At 53.0% G+C, this 21,601-nt stretch overlaps 2 protein-coding genes across 3 annotated transcripts; one reads left to right on the top strand and one right to left on the bottom strand.

Moving 5' to 3' along the window:
* The first annotated feature begins 1,061 nt into the window (after window positions 1–1,061).
* Window positions 1,062–2,299, top strand: LOC130604325 (E3 ubiquitin-protein ligase TRIM7-like). Its single transcript, XM_057418773.1, has 2 exons — window positions 1,062–1,134; window positions 1,745–2,299. The coding sequence occupies exons 1-2, from the start codon at window positions 1,077–1,079 to the stop codon at window positions 2,263–2,265; spliced, it is 579 nt and encodes a 192-aa protein (XP_057274756.1). The 5' UTR covers window positions 1,062–1,076; the 3' UTR covers window positions 2,266–2,299.
* Window positions 2,300–4,377: 2,078 nt separating this feature from the next.
* On the bottom strand, window positions 4,378–15,463 carry MARCHF2 (membrane associated ring-CH-type finger 2). 2 transcript variants are annotated; one of them, XM_057418770.1, is made up of 4 exons: window positions 15,007–15,463; window positions 11,826–12,021; window positions 6,916–7,125; window positions 4,378–4,830 (listed from the first exon to the last, which is right to left on the bottom strand). In XM_057418770.1, exons 1-4 carry the CDS (start codon window positions 15,180–15,182, stop codon window positions 4,672–4,674), a joined length of 741 nt encoding a protein of 246 aa, XP_057274753.1. In that variant the 5' UTR covers window positions 15,183–15,463; the 3' UTR covers window positions 4,378–4,671. The 2 variants fall into 2 exon arrangements, with proteins under 2 accessions (XP_057274753.1, XP_057274754.1); XM_057418771.1 differs by lacking the exon at window positions 15,007–15,463 and adding an exon at window positions 13,591–14,378.
* Between the last annotated feature and the right edge of the window lie 6,138 nt (window positions 15,464–21,601).

Genomic DNA, 21,601 nt, shown 5'->3' with positions numbered 1-21,601 from the left:
CTGCAGGAGCAGTCTCCTCCATAACCAGCTCCCTCATCTCTTGCTTGTGCACAGTGAAGGGGGAGGTTGTGCCCCAGGAGGAGCCCCTGCACCCCACCCGCTCCCTTCGGACCCCCAGGGAAAAGGCGCCCTTCCCCAAACGTTTCCCCTTCCCCTGCCTCGAGGCAGCTCTTCCCGAGCACGCTCTGGGCTCTGGTTCTTGAGGCAGCTCAGCCTGGGGGCACGGCCTCGCTGCGTCACCCTTGGGAACCGTTCTTGCCCGTTGCCTCCACCGCTTGCCTGGGTGCAGGTGAGGGATCCTCCCGGCTTGCCAGGAGCAGGAGGGGTGGCTGAGGCAGCTCGGGCACTTGTGGGGAAGCCGCAGCGCAGGCCAGGCACGGAGATTAAAGGCAGCGGAAGGAGCTCGGTTTTGCTGTTCTCGACCCCACTGCCCCGGCCCGAGGCCACTGCAGAGCATCCTCCCTCATCGCATCCGGACCCCAGAGCATGGCTCCAGCTCTGTGCCTGCTGTCCCCAGGGCACATCCCAGGGGCTGGAGGTGCCATTGGGCTCCCTGCTGCAGGGAGATACGGCCTCTTCCCGGCTCTTATCACCCGGGGCAGCTGCCGAGGGAGGGCAGATGCAGCGGCTCCCGCGATGCAAACAGGCCCGGGCCCTGCCGCGGCTCCCACATCCCAAAGCTGGACGAGGTCCGGCGGCCTCGGGGCATGGGAAGTGGTGGCCAAGAGGAGGGGAGGTGCAAGCTCTGCCCCTCCCCAGAGACGAGGCGCCAGCCCCCAGCGCAGCTCCCCAGGCCCCCAGCCCCTCTGCGCTCAATCAGCTCCATCAAACAAGCGGGGTGAGCCCAGCCCAGCCGTGAGGAGAGCGGGGCTGTGCAGAGCAGGCTGAAGCCTTCAGACGCACCCAAACCCTCCTTTCCTGGAGTCTGCCTACAGGTAAGTGCCTGGATGCTCTGGGTTTCCCATCATTCCTTCGTTATCACCTTTAAGCAGTCTCTGAGTCCCGCAATTCCCACTGGCAACAGGGAATCCTGCCTCCCCTCCTGGTGCTTTTCTTCAGACCTGCTTGAAACTGGGATGGAGAGAGAAGAGAGTGAGCCCCTGGCCGGGGAGGTGGAGGAGATGAGTGGAAGAGGTGAGTTTTCAGAAGGGGAAAAGAGGGGGAACTGTCCTCTGTTGAGGAGAAAAACACATCCTGCTTCTTCGTGGAAGAGCTGTTTAGGATCAGAGCACCTGGGGCTTGTCCCAGCCTGGGTGTGCCCTGGGGCAATAAGCCCCAGCTGAATTCCCAATGCTTAAGTAGGGGGTAGACCCACCACCAGCACCAAAGACACCTGAGCTGCACCTTTGGCTCTCTCCATTTCCTATGGGAAGAAATGGGAATCTGGGGCTGTGGGGTTTGGGGTAATGCTGTCCACAACCTGCACTGGTTTGGGCCCAGGTGCGCAGCCCTAGAGATGCCCAAGCTCAGGTGCAGGTATCTACAGGGCGGATGGGCACCCATCCACTCACGTGCACCCCTCTCCAGGGCACCGAGGTCCCCTTGGCCAGGGGTTGCTTGGAAGCTCCTGGATCAGGCTCAGGGCACCACCGAGGCTGGGGCAGGCCGGCATTTGGGGGTTTCCTGCCCTACACTGGACACCTCTGACCGGGGGGGAGGAAATCGCCGCGTCCCTGCTCCTGCTGGGGTGGATGCAGCCCCTGGGGCTGCCGGTCCTGAGCATCTTCTCCTCCTCCGTCCCCAGGCACCGTGAGCCTGGACCCGGACAGCGCCAACCCCTTCCTCCGCCTGGCTGCCGACGGGCGAGGCGTGCGCCGCGGGGACGAGTGGAGCCCAGCGCCCGCCACGGCCGAGCGCTTCGACACGGAGCCGTGCGTGCTGGGCGCCCAGGGCTTCGCTGTGGGGAGGCACTGCTGGGCCGTGGAGGTGGCCCAGGGGGGTCAGTGGTGGGCCCTGGGGGTGGCGCAGGAGTCCGTCAGGAGGAAAGGGGTCCTCGGCTTTACCCCGCGGGAGGGAATCTGGGCCGTGGGGCAGTGGTTTGGACAATACTTTGCTTTCACTGACCCGGACTGGACGCCCCTGCACCTCCCCTGCCTCCCCCGGGCCATCCAGGTGTGCCTGGACTTCGCGGGCAGGCAGGTGGCCTTTGCTGATGCCGAGACCGAGGCCCCGATCTTTGCCTTCCGCCTGGATTCGTGTCCCGGGGAGAGGCTGCGCCCCTGGCTCTGGGTGGGGACGGACTCGTGGCTCCAGCTGCGGCCCTGACGTGGGCGAGCGCGCGGAGGCCTGGAGAGGAGAACGCCATCACCCGGGGCTTGGTGCTGGGTGCTGGAGCCCCTGAGCCCTGCCAGCTCCTCCTCACGTGGCTCCTCCGCCACCGAGCCGGAGGACGGGCAGGTCCTGGACGTGGGCACCAGCCCCCGTTCCGGCTGGCACCGCGGAGCCCACCGGGAGCACCGAGCCTGGTGCCAGGCAGCCCAGGACAGAGGAGGGGCGTTGAGTGCTGTGTACAAGGCCATGAGCAGGTCCAGGCTCCTCTGCGGGTGCTGGGCTCTGCCTCTGGCTCTTTCCAACTAAGCTTAATCGTTACATTAAAAGAACCCAAACCCAGCCAGATGCTGGAGCTGATAACCGTTATCTTCTCCATACATCCAGAGCCTCTCCTTACTTCCAGTTCGAACTCGTGCAATAGGCACGTTCCTCACAGCAGAACACAGGTAAAGGCCCCTCCATCCCCAGTAACAACACAAGAGCCCAAGCTTTGTCTCACTTTTATTGACTCAATTGCACGGCCCGTTTCCCCATGACACTGGCATGTGGCAGGTCAGAGACACTCATTTCCCACACCCAGGAGCTGAGCATCTCCTCTGGGAAAGAGGAGAAGACCCCAGGAGCCGCTGCTGGGTTCTGCAGGGGCACAAGCAACAACTCCAGTTACTGAGGAAGAGGACGAAGCTGCGAGTGAAGCCATGGCCATGCAGCAGCACCGGGCCAGGCCCCTGCTGCCCCCAGCCAGGGACTTCTGCCTTTCACAGTTCATACCTGGATCCACAGTGAGTGGATCACAGTGATCCACAGGGAGAAACACTGGCTTCAGAGAGTCCTTACGAGAGGAACGTGCTCTGGGAGTGCGCATCCTTCATCACCTGCCAGAACCAGACACGGTGCAAGGCCAAGCTCCTGGGAACAGCAGGAGTGGGAAGGAAACGAACCCCCCACATCTCTCTTCACTGGGAATGTCCTGGTGCCAGGGGGTTGCTGGGGAGTTGCTGAAGAAAGGAGCAGCCAGGACAAGGCACAGAGCAGTGGCGCAGCTCCACTGCCAAAGGGTGGTTGGTGTGTGTGGAGGCAGCAGCTCCATCGCACAAGCCAGTTCGAAGCAGGCTTCTGCTGCTGTGCAGGGGCTGTAACTGCAGCTGGGCTGCTTGTGCCCAGCAAAGGAGCAGCGGGACGCAGTCTGTGACTGCCACCACCCCCTGAAGGACACGGGCACCTTGGAGCCTGCCTCCTCCCTGCTCTCGGGGTGTTTCACCGGAGGACACCTAACAGGCAGAGCACTTCCAGGGATGATCCCAATGACAGCAGCTCCTCCAGCTGCTGCTGAGGAATGTGCAAATGAAGCACAGAGACAGCAGAGCCCAGCCGCATCCTGCCAAGCGGCTGCAGTGAGGGCCTGTCCTGTGAGGGGAGTGTGTAACCAGCACTACGAGAGGTCCAGCCTCAAGGTGGTGAAAGGACATCAGCAAACAGAGACTCCAGCTTGCCCCTTTTGGGCTCAGGAAAGCTCCTTTTGGAACCTTAACAGCAGAAGGCAATAATGGGTTTAGCACGTCCGAGCCATCACCTCCCACCCTCAGACCCTCCATCTACCTCTGCCAGACACAGCAAGAGCTGAGTGCATCCGAGACCTGGGGATGAGCCAGGATCCGCAAGGAAAGTGTTCTGTGAGATCATGTCTGCACGGGAAGAGCTTTTCTCACTTTGAAACGTGTTGTGAAATTCTCAGAATTCCAATACTTTCCAATACAAAATGGCTCTGCTCGGAACTGCGTCATTTTACTCCTTCTGGGATTATAATAACTCTTAAAAACACACAACTTTCTAGAAAGGACAGAAACAGCACGACAGAGACCAGAGGAAGGGGAAAGGCTGCTGCAGGATTATCAAAACCAACTTAGTGCAAAGGAGAAGGGGATTTGTCATCAATGTTCTTCAAAGTGTTCTTTGTAAGCTCATTTGGAGAAAAGGCATAGATTTAACCTCTGAATGAGATCAGGCTGCCAGCTTCTAGAACTGAAGCTTAGAACATCAACACAAAAGGACTGGAACACAATATGCATGGCCATTAAAAAATAATGTTATATATAGAGATATATATAGAGAGGGAGATATTTTCCACGTATGGTATTGAGTTATAGGAAAGTGTCCCTGCAGACAGGCACGTTCTACCATCTGGCTCTTTTGGGCCATTTCACATGACAGTGATCAATTCTCTGTCTGTTTGCCACGGTATAAAGTACACACTGACTGCAAAGTCCTTTGGGGGGGATGACTGCTCCCGAGGGCCTCCACAGTTGCCACGTTTCCTGTGTGCACGTGGGGACACCCGGCCCTCCTCGTCTGTGCCAGCCCTGAGGGGCTGCCCCGGCCCAGCAGCCAGGCAGGACGGGCTCACACGGTGGTTTCATCCGCGCTCTTCTTCATGAGCTTGGCGGAGAGGAGGGAGTGGGGCACGGGGTGAGGGCTCCGCGAGGACGGGAGCATCAAACGGACTTTCTGGTTGGTCCTTCGCCACTCCGAGTACAGCTGACAGTGGTACCGGAACGAGACCTGGGGGGGACAACGTGGCAGGAGGGTCACCAAACCCCGGCCCCGCGGCTGCAGCTCTAGAGACCCGGTCACCCATCCGCTCTCCGAGTATTCCTTGCCAAACCACCAGCATCCCCCGCCAAAGGAGACAGCACTGGAAGGGTTGTCACAGAACCGTGGAATTGGGGTGGGAAGAGACCTTACAGCTCCTCCAGTTCCAACCCCCTGGGCAGCACCAGGGCAGAGGGACAGAGTTTGGGTACCAGGCTGGTGAGAGTGGCAGGGAGGAACCACAGCTTCACGCTGGCCACAGGCTGAAGTGAGCGCCTTGTCTGGGCAAAACAAGGGGCTCTCAATAGGGCCAGCCTCACGTGTCTGAACCCAAACAGCCTCCTCCCATCTCACAGATCCTACTGGGTCTTCTCTGCCCTTTGCAACCGTCTCCCCTTGATCCATAACAACAGCACAGCGGCTGGACTCGCTTGGCCGGGAGAGAATGCGAAGACCCAAGGGACCTGAACGAGAAGCTGCAGTTTTGGAGCAGCCCTGCAAGGGGGAGCTTCGAGCTGTGCTTCCCCAGCAGGCTGGGCTCCTCCCTGTGTCCTTCAGCATCCTTTCCACCACTGCCGCTTGTCTCACAGCTCCTGCTGACTCCTTAACTTTGAAATTAAACTTGCCTAGAGTTTCTGGAGGAAGGAACAAAGCGAACATGTATTTCCCTCCTATTTATTTCCCTACAAATTATGAGCAAGAGAATTAAATACTGAATCCAGTCAGCAACTTGTCAAAACCAAGCTTTCATCCTCTGTAAGAGTACAGGAAACATTTGCCCAGCAAGTAGGAAGAGTAGCTGACAAGGAAAAGCCAGTATTCCTATTACACACAGGAAGAGCTGCGGTCCATGGTAAATGTGAATAAAGGGGCTTCACTTCATGTCCTTCTCTGTTCAAGGGAATGTGAAGCTCAGCAGAACTAGAGCCCTTTTAGTCAGCACTTGCACTTTTAGAAAACCCTCCAGTTTTTCCATTTCAGCCAGATTTCCAGCTCCTCCAGACCAGTCCTGGGACACAGAAGCACTTCCTCTTAAGGTTTCCAGTTTTAGCTTAGCTTTCACAGAAATGAACCTCCTGCAGCACGTACATGAGACTTCCCTTAACAGCTCCCTGTGCACTGCAGTTACAGCATGTTTTGACAGCAGCACTCATCAGGCACCCATTGCAACCACCACCCCCCAGTGAAGGCTGCAACACCAGCTTACCCTCTCCTGGCACCCAAGTCTGTGTAGGAGAGCTCCAAGGACCATCCCAGCCCCAGGGGAAGGTGTTGCTCTGAGAAATCAGAGCATGAGATGGCAGGGAAATGGGCTGTGGCATTTCTCCTGCCAGCAGTTTGGGGTCCAACTCCTCCTCCTCCAGGGGCTGCACTTCTGCCCTTCCCTTCCCAAAATCATGCTTCCCAGCAAGCAGCTGGAAAAGCGTTAGACAGGGTTCTTGTAGCCCCTTTAGGCACTGGAGCTGCTCTCAGGTCTCCCCTTCAGGAGCCTTCTCTTCTCCAGGCTGACCCAGCCCAGCTCTCTCAGCCTGGCTCCAGAGCAGAGCTGCTCCAGCCCTCGCAGCAGCTCTGTGGCCTCCTCTGGCCTCGCTTCAACAGCTCCACATCCCTCTGGTGCTGCTGCCCCAGAGCTGGATCAGGACTGCAGGGGGGGGCCCACAAGAGCAGGGTAGAGAGGGCCTAATATTTAGGGATCTGTTATTTAGGGGGTTAAACATTTTCCAGATGGGTACCAATTCTGTGTTTCTTCTAGAAAACAGGAACAGGCACCACCACTGGAGCACTGCCTGCCCCCAGCACCAGATCTTCCCACCCAGCTCTGCACCCTGGTACATGACACCCCGGGGAGCACTGTTCCTGTGTCAATCTGGAAAGCAGATCATCAGGAAGTGGTTTCTCATTCTCAGCAAGCAGCTCCTATTTGAAGTAAATTAAATGGACCTTCAAAAGAAAGAGCCCAAGGTTTTCTCCCAGGGGGAGGCAGGAGCATGGGGTGAGCCAGGACTTTCATCTCCCTTCTGAACAGAAACAAGGCCCTGGGCAGCAGCCACTTACCAGCGTCCAAAGGACGTAGATTGTGAAAAGTGCTATGGTTAGTGCTATGAGTCCGATGGCCTCCAGCCGGCTGTTGAACTGCAAATGATCCTGGGCTCCACGCAGACACAGCCAGCCCGAGATGGCAGCCAGGGGAGTAATGAACAGGAAACACACCATGTCACAGAAGAGTGTCCTCTTCTCATTGCGGGGACCGGGATCCTTCAGCCACTGCAGGAGGGAAGGGGAAGAGGGCATTAGGCAGCGGCACTCGGAGCACGTAGCCTGCAAGCGGAACAGGATTGCTACGGTGGTGAGCTCTGATGTGCTCTCTGCAGTCTGTATGGACGCACATAAACCTTAACAAAAATAGAGAGTGGCAAGGGTATTTGTAACAACAACCAGCGAGGGAAAGGGAAGAGACAGCTGAAGAACATCATAGAATTATAGAATGGTCTGGGTTGGAAGGGACCTCAAAGCTCATCCAGCTCCACCCCACTGCATGGGCAGGGACACCTTCCACCAGAGCAGGCTGCTCCAAGCCCCATCCAACCTGGCCTGACAGGTCTTGGACTAAGCTTCAACAAAAACATATCCAGGACTCTGCAACTGGTGTAGGGACTATGGGAAACCAGGGCATTGGGGTCTGTGGCCAGGCCAAGCTGTAGGAGAGCCCATTCTGTGTATTCCTTCTTATTTTCAGGCTTGCTTTCTTGCCTCCCAGGCACAAAATGATCTGCAGCACTTTGCTCTGTGCTACCAAGAAGCTTTGCAGCTCTCAAAAATCAGCAGGCTGCAGAACTTAGGAAGCTCTGTTGCAGGAAGGTTTCCCTCAACCCGTAACCTCTAAATGTTCAACTACTTTTAGGAGTCCCGACCTGCTTCCAGTGTGGATTCATTTTAGCTACTTGACTTTAATAGCAGAAATTGTCCTAGTTTTCCTGGGATTTTGCTATTTTCAGCCTTTCCTTTCCTTTTTTTAGAACAGTGCTTTCTGTGGTTCCTACCAATACCCAGGGCTGTTACAGCACATTCCTAGTGAGAGTTCTTTACACTGGATGGGCTGCTGGATCCTTCCTTCTTTCCTGCACAAGGATGACTGGTCTCTATTAAGATTGAAAACTAATCAAATAAATAAGAAGAGAGAGAGAACATGGTTGAAAAGGCACAGTCAGAGCAGGGCAGGGAATATCCCCGTGGCAGCCAGGCACATCTTACTGCCAGCCCTGGTGCCCACCTTTGAACAGGCAGGATGAAAAAGGACCCACCTGAGAGCTATGCACACAAAGCTCCTTCTCAACAGGGGAAACCAGAGTTTAAACAGCCATACACAAGGGCTGGTGGCAGGTATGCAAGAAATTTGTAAGGCCACAATGGAGCACAGGTATGCTGAGCACATGGCTGGCCAGAAAGACAAGCAGAAAGTGTTGACCCAAGGGGAGGGTGGAGGGTGCACAAAAGTCAGAGCAAACTAAAGTGAGGGATGTACGAGGCACAGGGTCACTGGCCTTGAACACTGCCAGGGATGGGGCAGCCACAGCTTCTCTGGGCACCCTGTGCCAGCGCCTCAGCACCCTCACAGGAAGAACCTCTACTTTATATCTAACCTAAGTATCCCCTGTTTAAGTTTGAACCCATTTCCCCTTGTTCTGTCACTACAGTCCCTGATGAAGAGCCCCTCTCCAGCATCCTTGTAGCCCCCTTCAGACACTAGAAGCTGCTCTGGGGTCTTCACGCAGCTTCTCCTCTCCAGGCTCAACAAACCAAATTCTCTCAGTCTGTCTTCATCTCTAGGCCCCTCCACATCCTTGTGGCCTCCTCTGGAAGAATCTCAGGGACTGAAGGCAGAAAGGTATTTCACTGCATGTTATTCTATTTATATTCCTTGTGAACTTTGAAACTCTTTCTTCCTCCCCAAGATGGGAGCCAAACATGTAAAGGCAGGAAGCAAATTAATTTCCTTTTGAAGTAGTTGATTTACTTTGTCAATATGCACTGACACAGTAACAACCAGAACACAATCAGGCACCCAAAGGGCGCGGGGCTCCTGGCACAGCAGCACATCGCTGCATACAGGATTAAAACAAACCTTCCAAACAATCCATAAAGTGGTTTGTCAGCTTAAACAATTTGTGTGGGGAAAACTATCAAGTAAACATGGGAAAGCAACAAAAGCACAACTTGGTCTTCTTCCAGGCCAAATCCACATAACAACTGCTTCCATGCTGCAATCATGTGCGAGACTAAAGGGAAAGAGCTGGCTGCTTGCTGCCCAAGGAGAGCAGGAGCTGCATGAGTGCTAGGAATGGTGGGCAGGAGAGGAACTGAGCCAAGCAGCGCTGCAGGTTACCAGGACACTTTTCTACACAGCAGCAAGTGCTTCTGTGCTTGATGTCACCACAGGAAATGCCATGACACGTCCAAATATAAGATCAAGGCATTGCCAGGAGCTGCACCTCTGAGAGACCCGACCAGCAGGACGTCCTCTAGATCCTCAGAGCGCAGACAGGGCCGGACAGAGTGGTGACGATGGGCATGGAAGGAAGAGACTGGTGCTGACAAGTGCCAAGAGTGCAGGGATGAATTATTTCCAGCGTAGACCCCAAAGAGGCCGTTCCAGATTTGCAGAGCAGAGCCAGGGACTACACAAAGAAATACCACGAGTATCCAGGGTGGGATCTGAGAAGAGCATCTCCAGACAGCAAATGCAAGCAAAATGGGGGGTGGAACTGGCTGAACTTTAAGGTCCCTTCCAACCCAAACCAGTCTGTGGTTCTATGACAAGAGAGGAATGGAACTCAGCTGGAGCCAAGAGGGATTTGGTTTTCACTAGACAGAGGAATCAAACTTGCACTGAGGAAAGAGAGACCCAAGCTGGGGAATGGGTTAGAGGAGCACAGCCCAGGCAGAGGATGGTGCAAGGAGTTCAGCAGAAGAGTTCAAGGAAAGCCCAGAAAAGTCTGCCTGGAAAGAAGATAAGGCTGGAGGAAGGGTGGGGGAGAGCTGCCACCACAGCTCAGTTCTCTGAACTGGAGGGGGGGCACCCAGAGGCAACATTTCTGCTCCTAATAACACAAGCAGGAATGGCAGTATCACCACTGTTCCTCCCTGCAAAACTCCCTTTGCTTGTACGCAGCAGCATCTCCCACAGAATAATAACCCACTGCACCATGAATGCACGGCAACCTATGGCCTGGACATTTCATCTGCATATCTACTGCTGAAGTCTTCCAGGTAACACAGAAATGTATTTGCCAGTCAAAAAGACTGTGCCAGCCACTCTGTCCTTTCACAGCACAGTGAGCTGGCCTCAGACCCTGCCCGGGCACCGGCAGCTGCAGTTCCACTCTCCATCTCCACCTGCACTGGTTCAAAACAAGCCGCCAAAAACCACTCAGCCCATCCACCTCGCAGCCTGACAGGGAACCAAAGCCTTCTGTGGGGCTTTTCTTCCAGCTTTCAAACAGCTTCTGAGCTAAAAAAACAACTGAACTGCAGGAGAGATCCTCCCCACACCATAGCCCAGGCCAGAGCTGGCTCCAGGCTCAGACAAGTCTCCAGCTCCTGGTTCAGAGATCAAGGATGCTGGCAGAGAACACTGTTACTATTTTTACATTGAACAAACCACAACAGAAATAAATGGCTGCTTAAAGAACATAAAATCCAATTCTACTAAAAAATTCTCTTTAATCCATGCTGAACAAGGGGGCTGCCTTCCCTCCCTAAAGGAGGCTGCTGGGTATCACAATGATAGGTGCCCCAGAAAACCTCATGGGGAAATGAATACCTTGGTCTTGTGAGCAGGGGTACAAGAACACATAACAGCCACACATGATAAACCACATTAGCTAGTAGGCATCTTTCACCCCAACCTGTGAACATGTAAAGACCACTCTGTTATGCAGATATACAAAAGGACTGAAGTAAAAACTAAGGCAATTCTGGATGTGGCATTTCCTGACTTCCAAGAACTTTCTGCAGCTCTGCAGAAGCATTTCCACTCGACCATGTCACTGCCCACAACTCCCACAAAAACGTCTCCTCCAGTCCACAGGCAGCTCCCAGCCTCCCTCCTCCTGAAGGCTTTTTAAACACACACAGACAGAGCTGGATTGTCATGAAGCTGCATCCCCAGAGCGTAAGCAAGGAAGGGGATTCTCCCCCTCTGCTGTGCTCTAGTGAGACCCCTCCTTCAGTCCTGATCCAGCACTGGGGCAACAGCACAAGAGGGATGTGGAGCTGTTGAAGCGAGGCCAGAGGAGGCCACGGAGCTGCTGCCAGGGCTGGAGCAGCTCTGCTCTGGGGCCAGGCTGAGAGAGCTGGGCTGGGGCAGCCTGGAGAAGAGAAGGCTCCTGAAGGGGAGACCTGAGAGCAGCTCCAGTGCCTAAAGGGGCTGAAGGAAACCTGGAGAGGGGCTTGGGACAAGGGCCTGTAGGGACAGGCCAAGGGGAATGGCTTTAACCTGCAGAGGGGAGACTGAGATGAGCTCTGAGGCAGAAGCTCTTCCCTGTGAGGGTGCTGAGGCGCTGGCACAGGGTGCCCAGAGAAGCTGTGGCTGCCCCATCCCTGGCAGTGTTCAAGGCTAGGTTGGACACAGGGGCTTGGAGCAAGCTGCTCCAGTGGAAGGGGTCCCTGCCTGTGGCAGGGGTTAGGACTGAATGAGCTTTAAGGTCCCTTCTAACCTGAGCCTTAGGTCCTACAGCCTGACACTGGTGAGCGGCACACAGGGGTTCACAGAGTTGCCCCAAACTTCTACTACATTTTTCCAGTAACATCACTTGGTCTTATAAGAGACTTGATGTCTCTACACAAATTGTTCTGAGTGGATGCTAAGGAGGAGGAGGAGACAGCAAGAACCACAAGGACAGCAGGGCAAATCATTTGCTCTCAAGTGGTAAGGAACTCAAAGTGAAGCAGGAAGAAAGCAGTACCTCTGTCAAAGGTCTCGGTCTTCTCTCTACAACAAATTCTGTGTGGCAGAGCTCACAGTAACTTGTGTTGGAGGAGGATAACCATTTTTCCAGGCAGCTCTTGTGCACGGTGCCCAGTGTTCCTGTGCAGTCACACGGGGAAAGCAGTCCCTCCCCACTTCCACCTTCATGACAGATTCGACAGATGGGACCATCACTAAAGAGCAGACAAAGAGAACGAAATCACTGTCAGAGCAGGCAGAACCATACAGCCACGTCAGAGAATGGGTCTGAGCCCACCAAGTCCAAGAAGGGCACATGCACAGCAGGCAGCACATGGCAGAGTGTGCCAGGCAAGAAACCTGTGTCAAAGGAGCATGGAGATGTTTTAGGTCAGTAAAATCTGGATGGTGCTGATGAGCACCACAGCACCCAAGACAACCTGGCACATCAGCTTGGCCAGCTCAGCTCAGACACTGACCTGAAACCAGCCCTGGAGCACTGATGCAATCCAGAAGCCCAAAGCAAAGCTGGGTGATCCACAGTGGTCACAGCATGCCCCAGCCCACCTGGTCTAGTGGAAGTTGTCCCTGCTCATGGCAGGGGGTTGGAACTGAGATGAGCTTTAAGGTCCATTCCATCCCAAACCAGGCTGTGAGTCTATGATTCTATCTCACTTCCCACCTTTCAACCAACCATTTCTTTCATACAACCATTCTTTTACATCTATAGTTGCACAGATTTGGGGTGGGAGGCAGAGTGAGAAGGGGACATCTGTATTTCAAACACCCTATTGCATGTCCTCTTGAAATCCAGGTGAGTTATGTCTCCTGTCACCTTTTCCCAAACACTGCTGACAGTACTAAAAGCCCCACATCTCACAGTTCATAATCCACTGCCTTTAAAAACACATCTGACAGCAAAAGAACTTTGTGGGATTGCAACACACTGGTCAGAACAAGCAGTCTGCAAGCAGCAGCACATCTCCATCAGTTTGCACAACCAGGCAAAGCAAGAGTCAGACACAGAAAACCAGGGCAAAGAAAAGGAGTGGACTGAGGAAAAATGCTGCTGGGACACAAAGGGAAGAGAACAGCCAGCAAGAAAATACATCAGGAAAGGGATCTTCCTTCTCCTTTACTGGGCTGATGTGCATCACAACCTATCTCTACCCCTTTCAATTCAATGTTTAGCAGGTTTCATTCCAGTTGGGCTTGTTAATCATATTTAGGGCTGTGAGGCATCATAAACACACTGCACCATCCCCTTCTCCCTACCAAACATCCCTGGTGAACCACTGACCCTTGGTCTCTCCTCCTTGACATGTGCCTTTTATTTAGGGGACTTCTTCAGCCAGTAAAACCCCTGCGATGGGAGTCTGGAGAGGAGGTGGAAACCCCATCCTCAGAGACACTGAAAAGTGCCCCAGCCAAGCCTCTGAGCAGCCTGACCCCTCTTTGAAGTTGGCCTTGCTCTGACAGGAGGCTGGACCCCCAGAATTCCCTTCCAACTTGGCATCATTTGATGACTCTGCACCCTCCACTCCCATAAAGCTCAGGGCTGGATCAGTGACAAAATGACAGTCCCCTCACACGGCCCCAGTGACAGGGACAGACCAAAAGAACCCCCAAGCCTCCAGTGCTCTCATGCATCTGCTATTTCCTTAGAAAAGCATCTGTAAGATATTTCATCCCTTCTCTTCCTGTTTGAGAAGTTTCATATTTCCAGTGCATTAATATAACCTTGGCTACCAAGAAACAAATCCAGAAGGAAAAAATTTGCTGACCTTGCAAGAAACAATTTCTTATCAGCCTCCATTTTCCTTCCTTCCTATCCAGAGGGGAAGGTTCTGGTCACAATCCCAACACCCTCAGACACAGTTTTCCAGCAGGCTGTAGAGACTCTATCAGTAATTCAACATTCCAGTATAGTCACACTGCTTCTGGCTTCATTCTGTTAAGGGATAAGAGACTGAAACCTACCCCCACCAAAATGAACAAACTGGTGTCCCACCAAGACACATGAGGAACCCTGGTGGGATTTTTTTAACCAGGCAGGTTCCCCACACAATTATTACACCTCCACAAGCTTTAAGGGGTTGCACAACTTCTCACTCAGCCTATCTGGTGTCAGGGAGGAAGCTCAGCTCCCCTCATGTGCTTATCAACCAGCTCCAGGTTTAGATATAGCAATGACGTGCTCCTCTAGCGTTCCTGCTCTCCTCCCCCACGTTTGCAGTCACCACTTTCACACCTCATCAACGTTTGGCCAAATTCATTGAAAACAAACTAACAGCTGTTAAGAGAGGATCTGAAGACAGAATGTGCCTGGTCTCAGTGGCTGGAGTGCCCCACGCTGCCAAGGGTCCTCTGCTCTGGAAGCTGCTCAAAACAAGTGATGAGAAGTCACATCAAGAAGAGTGAACAAGTGAAGCTGCCACATGTCCCCTCCGGCAATAAATAGGCACTGTGGTTCCTGCAACACAAACACCCTCCTTCCCTGGGGCTGCAAATTAACACCACACTTTTACTCCGTGACCATCCTGAAACAGAGGCTGTGCTCCATTTTCAGCTCTTAAATCACAGAATCCCAGACTGGTTTGGATTGGAAGGGACAAAGCTCATCCAGCTCCACCCCACTGCATGGGCAGGGACACCTTCCACTAGAGCAGGTTGCTCCAAGCCCTGTGCAACCTGGCCTTGAACACTGTCTCCAGAGCAGAGCTGCTCCAGCCCTTGCAGCATCTCTGCGGCCTCTCTGGACTTTCACCAGCAGCTCCACATCCCTCCTGTATTGTAGCCCAAGAGCTGAATGCAGGACTGCAGGGGGTCTCAGGAGAGAGCATCTCCACACAGCTCTTGCTACTGTGGCATCCCACCTTCACTGCTGCTCAGCAAGGACTTGGCAGAGGCACACAGGCAGAGGCTGCCCCATCTCAGCTGGAGCAGCCGCAGGCCTGGAGGGAGTTGATGAATGTGCAAGTCCCAGGCCCACCAGGACATGGAACGGGTGTGGGCTCCCACAGAGACAGCACAGGCCTGGGAAGCATCTGGCTAACGAAGACTGACTCCCAACATTAGCGCTCTGGAGAACTCCACAGCACTCTGCTGCCTCCCTCTACCCCTAGAGCCGCAGGAGCAGGAGCAGGAGCAGAAAAGCCCGGCTGGAGTCAGGCCAAAGCCCTTCCCTGCAGCAGCCCTACCTCTGCGCGCCCAGCGCCTTGATGACGGTGGACAGGAGCCGGCCATCCTTGGCAGTGACCTGCGTGACGTACTGCGGGCGGCCGATGTCCGAGTCCTCCACCGACTTGGAGAGGGCGGCGCTCCCCGGGCAGTCGCAGAGGGAGCCGGGCAGGTGGCAGCAGTCCCCAGTCGTCATCGCAGCTCTGGAGCTGGGGGCCGGCACCGGCGGCACAGAGACCTGCGGGAAGAGGGCACCCGGTGAGAGCCAGGGACCGGGACCCCCTCCACCACCCGCCTCGGCTGCCAGCACCCCAGGGACCAACAGCCACTGCTTTTGCTCCCCTTCTGTCCCCTTTAATAGGCTTTGTGAGGCTGTCTTACCATAAAATTAATGCTCCAAGTGTCCTACTTACATAATTTAGCATTGGAATTGCACATTGGCCTTTCTCAGAGAGGATTCCTGGTACCTTTAACCTGGTTAAGGTAGCCCCTCAAAGTGAACGTGCCAATGACGCAGAGATGGGGAAGGCAACCACAAGCCCCTGTCACGCTGGCTACAGCCATTCTGAAAACTGATGCTCACGCCCTCTGTGGAAGCTGCAGTCTCATGTGGACACAGCACTTCAACCACTGCATGTGGCTCAGTGAGGACTGCATGGGGGTCTCCCCAGAGTGCAGCAGAGAGGCAGGATCCCCTCCCTGAGCTGCTGCTCACGCTCTGGGGGTGCAGCCCAGCACACGGGGTGCTTCTGGGCTCAAGCACACACTGAGGGAAGGCAGCACCTTCCCAAGGTGCTAGCAACAGCCACGCTCCTCCCTGGTCGGGATTCTCGCAATCCCAAAGGCAGGCATGCTTTAGCAATTCAGAAAAATCCCGTTTTCTCCCATCTCCTTCAGCCTGGTCCCTATGAGGCAGCTGTGCAGAAATAAAGAGCTGGGGTTACAATTAGTCACAAGCTGAACACAAGCCAACAACATTGTACTGCTAGTGAACACCAAAATCCTTGTGTCTGTCAACAGGGCTGCCTTATGTAAGGCACGCACAGTAATCCCTGTGCAGCAGGGCTCTGGGATCATAGCTGGAATGGTGTCTCATCCCGGTGGCTGGGTTTCAAGAGTAAAACAAACCCATAAAAGATAACTAAAGAAACTGAAAAGGCTAAAAAGCTGGGGGAGGGGAAACACCAAATAAAAATAACTCCAAAACTTACCAAAGAAGAAGAATTACTTGTGTGTCAATTAGGGGTAGGGGGGGAAATCTTCACTCTCCATCTCCTGGAGGTAGAGGCAGGCAAAGAAACCTTTGCCATCCCATCTAAGGAAATGTGGGGGGGTTTATTTCAAGGTCTCTGTGCACAACAGCAGACAAACATTCCCATGGAGCTGCAGTTCCGCCAGGTTCAGCTAAGCCTAAATCAAACTAAAATAGCTAAAGAAAATAAGGGCTTGTTCCTGGTTGGAAGCTGGGCCAGACTACAGGGGAAGAAAACAAAAAGCCAGTATGAGGACGTGCTCGCTGGAGACCTGAAAACACCGAGCTGGGGAAGCACAAGTGTTCTTTCATGTCCTGGAAATGAAGCAACTCTTACACAACCTGTGAGGATGGCTACCGTCGTGGTGAACACGTGCAAGAAGAAGATTGCACTTCACTGGTGTCTCATCACCTTCGATCCTTCCTCTGGATCTCAACAGGCGTAAGCGTGAGCTTGTGGGCAGGTCAACGCCTACTGAAACAAATGGGAATCTTCCCATCAACTTAGAAAGGAACTGAGCAGGCTCAGCACTGCCCTGACTCAGCCTCTCTCCACCTGTGCAAAGAGCACACAGGGTTAGAGTCACTTTTCTTCCTGCTCTCCTTTGATAAAATAAAGGCTACGAGCTCTCCACATTTAAGGAGCAAAAAGTCAGATGATAAATGCCGTTGGAATGACTTAAGTCATTGGTTTGAAGTTAAGGAGTTTTTTCAACTTGAAAAGCTTCTTGCTGAAGCAGGCAGAAGATAGATGTTTTTAATAAAAAAGGTCAGTTCATTTGTTCAGCCAAAATATTGGTTTTTTTTAAGTCCAGAGGAAAAAGGTTCACTTTGCGCATTGGAATAAAGCTGCCCTCGTTCCCTGTGTCCTGGCAGGATTTAGACTGAGGTTCTTTGTGCTCCACATCTGACAGACAGAGGCAACACCATGGCCTTGTCCGCACAGCCCTATTTGGGGCTGGAAGGGAACGGCCACCCGTATCCATCAGGAAACACGTGGCTTTCTGTTACAAGTTATTTGGCGTTTCCTTGTTGGGGTCCATCCCAGGGTGGAACCTGAAGTCAGGGCTTTAGTATCTGACTCATGCCATTCAACAAACACAAAGGAAAAGCAGTAAAGGTTTTCATGGATACACTTAGCAAGGAAGTAACTGAAATCCACAGATAACATCTGCAGCGTGCTTCGGTTCCAATTTCATACCAGCTAAACATGAACAACAGTTTTCAGCCAAGCCAGTCCCTTTCCTGGCTCCCTAAAGCTCAGCTCATCAATATGCTGCCTTTCCTCACAACTGTCAACAGCTCATCGAACCCAAACCCAACATTCATAGAATCATGGAATCAATTAGGTTGGAAAAGACCTTTAAGATCATCAAGTCCAACCATCCCTTCAGCACTGCCAAAGCCACCACTAACCCATGGCCCCTAGCACCACATCTGCACATCCCTTAAAAACCTCCAGGGAAGGTGACTCCAGCACTGCCCTGGACAGCCCGTTCCAATGCCTGAGCACCCTTTCAGTGAAGAAACAATTCCTAACCTCCAGTCTAACCTCCTCTGGTGCGGCTTGAGGCTGTTTCCTCTTATCCTACCCCTTGTTACTTGGGAGAAGAGACCAAACCCACCTCACTACAACCTCCTTCCAGGTACCTGTAGGTACAGGAACTGGATCCTGCCAACTGCTCCTGTTCACAGTATGGATCTTAAAGAGCTTTTTAATAACCAGAACAAACATGCTGACAAATTACACAGCACTTTCCCCTCTCAGCATTCCAAACTGGTTTGGGTTGGAAGGAAACTTAAACCTCCTCCAGTTCCAACCCCTGCCACAGGCAGGGACACCTTCCACTAGAGCAGCTTGCTCCAAGCCCCTGTGTCCAACCTGGCCTTGAGCACTGCTAGGGATGGGGCAGCCACAGCTTCTCTGGGCACCCTGTTCCAACATGCTTCTGGGCAGTTGTAATTTCTGAGCCCATTCCTTGGGGATACATTTCTTATTCTCATTTAAAAAGAAGAAGCCTGCAAGACATTAAGTTTATTATTGATATCCCTTCTGCTGCCACAGTTAGACATGAGCAAATAAATCAGAAGTCTCTTCTCAGCAACACGTTGTATCCCCAGCTTCTGAGCAGATCCAGGATATAAAGGGCTGAGTTTGTGGAGATTACCCAAATTGAAGAAAAACAAACCGTGTTTGTGGAAAGTTGGCTCAGAAAAGTGAGTTATGCACAAGGACTCCAAAACTCAAACACAAGCAGGAAGATGAGCCGGTTCCTTGAGAAGCAGCTTTGCTACTCCGAGGCAGAGACCACAGTGCTGGTACGCCAGGATCCTCTACCTGTCAGTCTTCAGGCATTGCCATGAGGTATGTGATCCAGCTGGTATCATCCAAAGGGCAACAGGGGCATCAAAAGCTCCTCAAATGACTGAGCAGCTTAAGGCTGCAGAGAGATCAGGCTGGACCAGTGCCCTCCATCCAGAAGACATGCCCAGCAGGAAAAAGCAGAAGACAAGGAGCTAAAGGGTTCCCCAGGTCTGTTCTGCACAGACTTTGCAGCCAGGTAAGACAGTTACTCCCCAACACAGGGAAACCATAGCAGGCCAGATGGACACCTTGATCAAAGCCACAAAGAGAAAAGCCACAGTCAAGATGAGAAAGACAACAGGAAAAGCTAAGGCCAAATGACCATGGTAAAGGGGAATTGCTAGGTGCTCCTCTGGACTCCTGGTGGCCCGTCTACAGGATGACTGTCTCAACCAGTGTAAACCCTTGGGCAATTCCGAGGCTTTGATAGAATCCAGAACAAACTGAAATTAGAACCAGCTCCACCTCTTTGTACTCACCAGCTTCTGTACGGATTAGCTTCTCCAGGACATCTCCAGAACAGATAAAACACCTCTTGGCAAGGCTGCCACCAGCCAAGTCTGTTCCTCTCACTGAGAACTTCCCTGATTACCATAACCAAGACGTGGAACCTCACTATGGTGCCACCAGGAGATAACCAAGTTTTGCAGCCAGCATAACGCACCCATCTGCACAGAAGTTCCCAAACCCGTTTTAGCCAACACTTGTATGCACACACTGAGTTTTCTGATCATATGGTCCTACCAACATCATGTGTGTGTGAACGGAAGGTTTTCAGTTGCTAAAGGGCATTTCCAAACATCAATGCTTCCCTTTCCACCACCAGAAAACCATGGATTTCCCAAATCCTGGGGCCCCAGGCTCTGAACACAAACATCTTGAAGGAGACAAGTACAAAGAATTACTTCCTTCACCACATCTAAGCACCTGCTCCCACACAGCCTGTCTCATCCAGCTAACACACATCTTGCCATGGCCCAAGTCCAATCCCTGGCCTGAAACACATCTTTGAGCTCTGCCTGCTGCAGGTGGCTGCAGTGCCTAACAGGTAGACCTGACAGCCCTGCGCTCCAGGCTGGGGACCCCTTCCTATAGGATGTACTGGAGCCAGGCTGGGAGAGCTGGGCTGGTTCAGCCTGAAGAAGAGAAGGCTCCTTAAGGGGAGACCTTAGAGCAGCTCCTTTCCTGGGACAGAGCAGGCCGTGCATTGCAGCTGGAGTGCCAAAATGAACAGTTATCTCTGATCTTTGGAGACTTTTATCTGCCACAAGACACTATGAAAGGGAAGTTTTACTGCCCTTTAATTACCAACATCTGGAAAAACGAACTGCAACATTAGGAGAAAATTCTTTGCAGAGGGTATCTCCAACCCCCAGATCAGCCATTTTAAGAACCAGTTTCGTAAGGAAACATCAGAAAACCAGCTGGGACATGAGAAACACGTGCTGCTCCTCTGAAGACATCAGCACAATTCACAACATAATGCAACTACAGAAACCCTGTGCCACCTCCCTCATCATTTCACTACTCTCTCTCTGCAGGGAAAGAGATACACTAGGAAGACTTGAACGCTTTATTGAAATCAAGAACCAGGGTGAAAGAAAGCAGTTCTCATGCTCACAAAGCATGAAACCAACGACCCGACCACCGGCAAGCATATCCCTGCCCTGCTCCTGCTCAGCAGTGCTGCCTCCTGAAGGCACCAGAGCCATGTGGGCTCTTCTTTCTCTTTTCACCCGTGTCCTCTACCAAAGTACCAGCACCAGCAATGCAAGAACACTCCTGCTTCCTATACACATTGCTTCAGAAGTCTCCTCTTTCAAGAGACGCAGCACCTGCTCAAACTTAAGGACACAGAACTGCTCAAGTGGGTCCAGAGGAGGCCATGAAGACGCTCCAAAGGTTGGAGCAGCTCTGCTCTGGGGCCAGGCTGAGAGAGCTGGGCTGGGGCAGCCTGGAGAAAAGAAGGCTCCTGAAGGGGAGACCTGAGAGCAGCTCCAGTGCCTAAAGGGGCTGCAGGAAACATGGAAAGGGGCTTTGGACAAGGGCCTGCAGGGACAGGCCAAGGGGAATGTCTTTAACTTTCCAGAGGGGAGAATGAGATGAGCTCTTAGGCAGAAGCTCTTCCCTGTGAGGGTGCTGAGGCGCTGGCACAGGGTGCCCAGAGAAGCTGTGGCTGCCCCATCCCTGGCAGTGCTCAAGGCCAGGTTGGACACAGGGGCTTGGAGCAAGCTGCTCCAGTGGAAGGGGTCCCTGCCCGTGGCAGGGGGTGGGGCTGGAAAATTTAAGGTCCCTTCAACATAAATCATTCCATGATTAGAATCAATCATGGAATTGCTTCAGCCCTTGCAGCATCATCTCAGAAGAGACAGTAACACCCCAAGAGGGGAAATAAATCCAGGCAGAGGCTCCCGCCCGCCGTTCCCCTCAGCCCAGCGCCCCCCACCGGCTGAGGCAGGAGCGGACCCGGCGAGGGCCCAGGCCCAAAGCTCCGTCCCCACCTCCTTCTCGACCGGCGTTTAGGAACAGAACGTCGGACACACGGTATGATTTGGCAATCTTTATATCCACAGTACAGCGTAACCATGCACAAAAACCGAGTGAGGCGGTATTTACAGAGTGAAATTGCACTTAACACAGGAACCGGGGGGAAAGTAAAGGAAAGGAACTTCTCTTCCGGGTTGCATAAAGGCCCAGTGCTGGTTATAGCCTACAAAGCCTGATGGACAACACTGCTGTTCGGTGTCTGACCTGTGTAAAGTTAACTGTTAGCTATTGAAAGAGTGAAGCCCTGGAGATACTGCATTAATCACCATTCATTATCAAGAGTCTGCAAGTCAAAGGAATACAACTTCAGCCCTGATTCACTGTGTTTTACCTTAAGGACAGTCAGTCTTCACCTGTAATTGATTGATTTTTCTCTTCTTACTTCAATTTCAGCCCCTAGCTTTAATACTGGGTCTTATTTGTTTTCTGAAGGAAAAAGGCCTCCCTAACT

Source organism: Pezoporus wallicus, unplaced genomic scaffold, assembly GCF_028554395.1.
Source record: "Pezoporus wallicus isolate ANWC-B61680 ecotype Strahan unplaced genomic scaffold, APGP_CSIRO_Pwel_v1 contig_14027, whole genome shotgun sequence".
Taxonomy (NCBI): Eukaryota; Metazoa; Chordata; class Aves; order Psittaciformes; family Psittacidae; genus Pezoporus; species Pezoporus wallicus.
The sequence above is the reverse complement of the archived record's forward strand: the minus strand, read 5'-3'. Positions and strand labels throughout refer to the sequence as shown.